Source organism: Echinococcus granulosus (genome assembly GCF_000524195.1).
Source record: "Echinococcus granulosus chromosome Unknown EG_S00410, whole genome shotgun sequence".
In the NCBI taxonomy this organism is placed as follows: domain Eukaryota; kingdom Metazoa; phylum Platyhelminthes; class Cestoda; order Cyclophyllidea; family Taeniidae; genus Echinococcus; species Echinococcus granulosus.
The window spans coordinates 1-7,518 of NW_020170789.1; the positions used below are offsets into that span (position 1 = coordinate 1).

Consider the following 7,518-nt stretch of genomic DNA (forward strand, 5'->3'; position numbering starts at 1 on the left):
CCGGAGAGAGCAAAACATGCATTTATTAAATTGAACGACTTTTCTGAGGCGGCACATTACATCACTCCTCTTACATACCCAGATGGAATAAATAGCACCCAAAAAAGGCGAATGTTCCATTGTCGTCAATTCAGTCCAACCATCTGAAAGGCAAAATGAAATTATTAACTTTCTATAACATTATTATTCTGCAAAATTTGGTATATTTCGCAGCATTGCTGACTTCAATTGCCCCTAGGCAGAAGAAACTTTGCAATCCCTTCGGCACTTTGCAAGGTACTGACAGGCGACTAACCGTTCATAGACGTCCCGAACGAGAGGGTTGGATGTGGTGACAACGTTGGGGAATTGGACAAACTGCCGTATGAGAAAGACTGTGGCCACAGTGACGGCATCTGTGTAGCGGAATGTGAAGCTGTAGCGTGTGTCCGTGCAATGCTCGTGAAGGCCCTGACTAGCCATGATGATGCTCTGTTGCATCACCTCCACCACTGCCACGTGGGTGACCACTCGGAAGGCCGCCGTGTCTGTAGTATCAGCGCCCGTCGCCAAAGCAGCCACCTCCTCGTCTTGACAACCTGTTGCGTCGCACCCATGCTCCTCGATGAGGAAATCGCGGATCTGGTTGCGCAACACGTTCGCCAGGGTCACTCCCAGCCTAGTCTTCCCATGAGGGTACATAAATCCTGCTGTACAATTGTGCTTAGCAGACGTGCTACTTTTGCAGTCTGAACTTCCACATTAAGGCCAATGTGCTCATTTTCATGGAGAGCTCTTAATTTGCGGCTCTAGAGTCTTCACAATTTCAACGCACATGACTGATTTCGCTCCTCTCAAGCGATCGTCCTCATTCATGATCTGGCTACTCATTCAAAATTTATGTTTTCACTTTCCTGATTGTCATTTTTGGAAAAGTGTGAGTGAATTTAAGGGAGATTTAGTTATGCGTTGTCATTTTACTCTTCTTTGGATACGAATTCTGCAATAACAGAAAGTTCGGGTGACAACAAAAAATACATTTTCCAGTGTGCTCAAACTTGATTTTACAATATTCCACCTGGTGCGTGATTTTCATTGTGAAATTGAATCCGTTTCATGAGAGAGGTGCGAGCAGCTGGGACCAGTTTGAAATATGAGTAGCCGTGATTAGTTGCCTTGGTATTAACTGCTTCAAACTGGCACCTCCAAGCATAACCGCATTTACCCTCCAAAGTACCTTATAACTACTTCATAATACCAAAGTGGCTCAGCAATCCATACCCAAATTATTCCTCATTACTTCAGCAACTCGACTGGTCTGAAGATGGAGAGCTCTGCCCACGTCAACCAGGCTTCGTTCAGACGGTTCACGTGATCCACCACCTCTTTGGGTGTGACTCTTACAATACAGAGCAATTCATAGAATGCGGAATAAATTCTCGCCTTTTTAATTTGGTGATACTTGCCGCCCCTCATCATGCTGATGGTGAGTCTGGACAAAGTGGTCTTAATCCTCTCCGAGATGCGTTGCACCGGTCGCAGTGAAAGATAGACAGGGGCATTCTTCATGCGCAGGCGTTGTAGCATTGAGAACATGTTGGAGCTCTTCTCCTGCGTGTTTTCCCGTCGTCCACGAGTTGACGACACTGTTGTGTGGACCTAGGGAGATTTCAGCAATGCGCTCACAACAATGACATTGTCGTATAATAACGGTTGTTTTGAATGCATGTATATTGCCAAGTAAACCACTCCAGTCGCCCACAATCCGTAGGCATCATCTATAAACTCAGCTTGCATGCTCCTTTGTGTGCACATTTTAGGAATATTCAGGTCTAGCTGCCACTTCGGTTTATACAATTTGCTCTGCTGGCACTGCACAGAGCAGTAGTTGTCAGACTTGGCTTGTAGCCTTTGAAAACCCCAAGCATCCATTTCCAAAATTCACTTTCCTGGCATAAATATAATGCAGTCTTGGTCACTGCACTTTCATTTGCAGCCGCGTGCTGCTTGAATTTGTGAATAACTTACATTCCCTTTCCTGTCGGAAGCATCGCTTTCCGAACGCATAGAAACATTGCTACTGACAGAAGGCTTTCTCGGTACCATGTGGAAAGTGCTGATGCTTCGCTTGCGCAAGGGTCTCGACGCAAGCAGATTCGAGTCCTTTCGGGGCTGCAGGTGCCCTGTGCTACTCATCTCGCTGCTCCTACCACCGCTTCTATCGCCACTCCTACTGGTGCTCCTCCTGCCACTCACACTACGCGCCATCGTGCGCCCAGTTTGCAACAAAGATGGAGCGGAGGTGATTAAAATCCCACTGCCAGCACCACCCCACACAGGGCTCTCCGAGTGGCGATAGCGAACGCGGTTATGGACGAAGAATAGCGAGGGGGACCGAGCAGCGCCCTGTGTGGTGCCACGTAGAGGCTCGGTTGCCCTTTGAAGAGCCGCCTCCTGTGCGTATTGCGCCTCAGTGGCTTTGGCCTTGAGCAGCAGGCTCTTCAGCTTCGGACAGGTGATCACGTTATCCGGCGAGAGGTCAAGGATGGCTAGTAGGCTGGTGGAATGGGAGTCCACTGCGATCTCACCGAAGTAGACCTAATTGGTCAAGCTGAAACCCCTTTTACTGGCCAGTGCCAGCAAGTGACGCACCCACTAAAGTGGCACGGCGATTTTGAGGTGGTTACTTCAGACAATATTGGTGGTGTATGGAAAATCGTACAAATACTTGCATGGTCAATTCGCATAATATTTTAAGACATCCTAATCAAAGTAGGCGTGAAGTTGAAAGACACTTCAAGGGCTACTGTAAAAAGGATGTTGCAAAAAGAAAGTGCGTTTCAATATACCAAATAAACTTTTACATGAGCTAATTTAGCTGCCTGCTACTGGCGTCACACATATGTGACGCACTGATTTTCATGGCCGTAACAAATCGTGTACAGTAACCAGGTTAAACGCATTTAGAGGAAAAATTTGCATGCCACTTGTTTGGTCTAATGATGGTTACTTCTATAGTTGGCGTTTCATTGGAATAGTAGGTCAACTTGGCTGTAGTTGTCGTTTTTCCTCTGGCACATAATTTTAGGAAAGGGACAGTTGAGTCGTCTCATTAAGTGGGACTGTGGTACAACGTTGTCTCTTGCTTAACACTCCTTTATTCAGCAGTTGAAGGACGTAATGACAGCAACTTACTCTTAGGGCGATGTAAGCGGCGAATATGGTAAAATTGCAAGAATAAAATTCTGACAACTGTGTTTTATTCTTGACAGGGTTGGATGAGGGCTTGTGCACCTCCTGCGATGACTTCACCTTCGCAAAGTTGATTTGACTCTGGTTTTCATCCCCAACCACCAACAAAGCATTTGCGTTGTGCTCAATATCTTCCGCATCACCATCAGTTTGCTCTTCTAGGCCCTCATCTTCCATTCTACACCAGGATTGTCGTGGTGGAAGTGGAATTGATAAGTTAATCGCTGCAGCAATGTGGGATCCCTTCAAGTCATTTACGAGTCGTCTAAAGTCATATCGCAGGCGTTTCATCTCCTGCTCACATGCCATTGCTGAGTTATTCATGTTGAAGTTTGTCTGGATTCGCCATTCTTCCTCCGCGGGTTCGTCATCAACTGCCGATTGTGGTCGTCGTCGTCGTCGTGGAATTTGATCCGCGTTCTGGAAGGTGACGCGCGGCCGAGCATAGCGAAAGTGCTTCAACTCCGTCGCACCATCGCTGCTGCAGCTGCTGCTGCTGCTGCTGCTGAAAGGGGCAAGAATGCGTTCATGACTACGGGAGGCAGGCAATGTGTATTGTTGTGGCGTAGAGGAAGTGACAGCGCTGCGTCGTGTTGGTGTCCACGCGGTGGCCCCACACGCATATGGCCTGCCACTCACACGTCATTAACTAACTTTGTCGTCTGCTTCATCCACATACTGTCAGCCTTCCAAGATGCACAAAAGTCTTCTGAAAAGCAGTTTCAATGCAGTCTTTGTGTTTCGATTAGGGTGATTTGAGGGGGATGAGGCCGTACAAACCACACTTGAGTCTGCTGCATCCGCGGTACCTCAGACCAGGCACGATTTGCGTAAATCCAGTCACCGAATTCTGACGCTCGCGACGTTGCAATGCAGCCCTTTTCTCAATCCGCCTTAGTTCTTTTCCCAATTTGGCAAGTTCAAGTGGGTGAGATCGGAGAAGTGGAGGTATGCTGCCGATTTCTACGTCTTCATCACGTGCTTGTGATTGTGCAATCATTGCAGAACGTTGGAGGGCAGTTAAAAACTTCATTTTCCAGTCTTTGCTTGGTGTGCTTCTGAACCATTGATTCGGATTTTTCATTTTTGCTTTCCACTTTCAGTAACTCGTCCTCACGCGAGGTGGGAAAGCAATTGCTAACTTGGCATCTTTGTGCATTTCCGAGAAATTGCAGTCCACCGAAAAGGATTTGAGGGGGGCATACCATAAATTTGCATTTTGAAAATCCTAAAAGGCACGCATGCTGCACTACTAGACCGACCGCTACTGGAAGGAGCGTATGCATGAGAGCGAAGCAATTTGCTGAATAATGTGATGTACGGCAGCTCACCCTGATGCAAGACTGGAAGGTTTGCAGACTGCCAAGCATAACTAAATTGGCTAGACAGTTTTAATTGTGCTACATCCAAATCTTGATAGCTTCGTCTTTCAGGTGCGCCACCTCATCACGCTACAGTGAGCACCGCATTTCAGCAATGATCGAAGACAAATATTTAAGCCAAAAGTACAGGACAGGAGAGTACTTTCTTTGCCTTGATGATACCGGGGAAGGAGTACATTAAGTTGTATTGGCAGGTCATTCCCAAGTCGCAAAAATTAACAGAAAATCGAGCTTACAGTTAATTAGCAAAGCGCAATTATTCAACGCATGAAGTAAATAAAAGAGAATGAAATATTGTCCATTGAAGTTAGCAAAGATGTTTGTTGCAATAAGTTATGGAAAGCATATAACTTGAGAAAGCACTTGTTTAAGCGGCTTGAAATAAAAGCATGGAAGGTCACTAATGAAAGAGAGGTATATAAAAACAATCGGACTAAATCACCTGAGAGAAAGATGTGCAGTACCTGTGGGAACCTGAGTGTAGTTTTATACACGTAAGCGTAAACGCAAATTCAAAGTTACTTAATTATATGTCTGCATAGGGAGAGAAGCTTCAGCAGTGAAGTGTGTTAAGTTTCCAGAGCTGGCTTGTGACGCAATACTTGGTGTTGATTCACTACGCTACACCGAAGCTGTCCTCAATTTTGCGGAAGACACTTTTTCACCCACCGGTGCGATGAAGCCAACACAGATGGTTCGCTATCGAGAGAAGACCCAAATGGCATCTGCGGAGCGCCTTTTGAAGCTGCAGCCATACACACGAACAACTTAGATGATCTTCGCGCACACCTGACTCACATTTCTGATGACTAGAGGGTAGAATTTCGCCAGTTTCTGATTAAACACGCAAAAGTATTTGCATAGCAAGGCGCTAAGCTGGGTAGAACAAGTATTGCCAAGCATTCGATACCCATCTGGCAACCACCCAGATGTATTCCACCTCCTCCGTTAGAAGAAGTCATAAAACCACCACAGTTACCATGATGCTCGCCAATTGCACTGGTAAAGAAGGACGATGGGAGCCTACGTTTATACACTGACCAAGGGGAGCTGAAAATCGCAACTAAGAAGGACGCATTGCCATTACCCTGCATAAACGGTTCACTCGACTCCCGTCATGGGTCAAAGCGGTTCTACACCCTAGCCTTGAAATTGGGGTACTGGCAAGTGGAAGAGGTGGAAAAGGACAGAGAGAAGGCAGCTTCTGTATTGCTTTATGAATTGCAAACAATGCCCTTCGCACTCTGTAACGCTGTGGCCACCTACCAACGTCTCGTGCAAACAACATTAATTAGTTTATTCCGAGGGAGATATTCGAGAACATAACGCCAAACTAAAACTAGTATTCGACTGTCTGCTAGAAGCAGGATCGACCCTAAACGCAAAGAAATGCCGTTTTCTGCAATGCTCGATTACCTTCCTGCGACTCACACTCTCGTCAGATGGGATGGCAGTCACCGGAGACCACACAAAACAAGTGAGGACATGCCCAACAACAACAGCAACCGTTCAGAGCGAGCTCCACAGTTTCCTGGTTTTAGCAAATTACTCCAGTCGTTTTGTTAAAAGTTTTGCTAAGATCGCCAACCTGCTACATCAATTGTCCATTGAAGTTAGCAAAGATGTTTGTTGCAATAAGTTATGGAAAGCATATAACTTGAGAAAGCACTTGTTTAAGCGGCTTGAAATAAAAGCATGGAAGGTCACTAATGAAAGAGAGGTATATAAAAACAATCGGACTAAATCACCTGAGAGAAAGATGTGCAGTACCTGTGGGAACCTGAGTGTAGTTTTATACACGTAAGCGTAAACGCAAATTCAAAGTTACTTAATTATATGTCTGCATAGGGAGAGAAGCTTCAGCAGTGAAGTGTGTTAAGTTTCCAGAGCTGGCTTGTGACGCAATACTTGGTGTTGATTCACTACGCTACACCGAAGCTGTCCTCAATTTTGCGGAAGACACTTTTTCACCCACCGGTGCGATGAAGCCAACACAGATGGTTCGCTATCGAGAGAAGACCCAAATGGCATCTGCGGAGCGCCTTTTGAAGCTGCAGCCATACACACGAACAACTTAGATGATCTTCGCGCACACCTGACTCACATTTCTGATGACTAGAGGGTAGAATTTCGCCAGTTTCTGATTAAACACGCAAAAGTATTTGCATAGCAAGGCGCTAAGCTGGGTAGAACAAGTATTGCCAAGCATTCGATACCCATCTGGCAACCACCCAGATGTATTCCACCTCCTCCGTTAGAAGAAGTCATAAAACCACCACAGTTACCATGATGCTCGCCAATTGCACTGGTAAAGAAGGACGATGGGAGCCTACGTTTATACACTGACCAAGGGGAGCTGAAAATCGCAACTAAGAAGGACGCATTGCCATTACCCTGCATAAACGGTTCACTCGACTCCCGTCATGGGTCAAAGCGGTTCTACACCCTAGCCTTGAAATTGGGGTACTGGCAAGTGGAAGAGGTGGAAAAGGACAGAGAGAAGGCAGCTTCTGTATTGCTTTATGAATTGCAAACAATGCCCTTCGCACTCTGTAACGCTGTGGCCACCTACCAACGTCTCGTGCAAACAACATTAATTAGTTTATTCCGAGGGAGATATTCGAGAACATAACGCCAAACTAAAACTAGTATTCGACTGTCTGCTAGAAGCAGGATCGACCCTAAACGCAAAGAAATGCCGTTTTCTGCAATGCTCGATTACCTTCCTGCGACTCACACTCTCGTCAGATGGGATGGCAGTCACCGGAGACCACACAAAACAAGTGAGGACATGCCCAACAACAACAGCAACCGTTCAGAGCGAGCTCCACAGTTTCCTGGTTTTAGCAAATTACTCCAGTCGTTTTGTTAAAAGTTTTGCTAAGATCGCCAACCTGCTACATCA

At 46.1% G+C, this 7,518-nt stretch overlaps 2 protein-coding genes across 2 annotated transcripts; one reads left to right on the forward strand and one right to left on the reverse strand. All coding sequences in view use genetic code 11, as the record gives it.

The window, feature by feature from the left end:
- Window positions 1-1,275: 1,275 nt before the first annotated feature.
- EGR_11140 (hypothetical protein) lies at window positions 1,276-4,231 on the reverse strand (the record flags this gene model as incomplete). The annotated part of the gene is made up of 4 exons (XM_024500387.1): window positions 1,276-1,638; window positions 2,008-2,577; window positions 3,175-3,736; window positions 4,041-4,231. The coding sequence occupies 4 exons, from the start codon at window positions 4,229-4,231 to the stop codon at window positions 1,276-1,278; spliced, it is 1,686 nt and encodes a 561-aa protein (XP_024345198.1).
- A 1,786-nt stretch (window positions 4,232-6,017) lies between these two features.
- EGR_11141 (hypothetical protein) lies at window positions 6,018-6,691 on the forward strand (the record flags this gene model as incomplete). Its single annotated transcript, XM_024500388.1, has 2 exons — window positions 6,018-6,147; window positions 6,462-6,691. 2 exons carry the CDS (start codon window positions 6,018-6,020, stop codon window positions 6,689-6,691), a joined length of 360 nt encoding a protein of 119 aa, XP_024345199.1.
- Window positions 6,692-7,518: the final 827 nt, after the last annotated feature.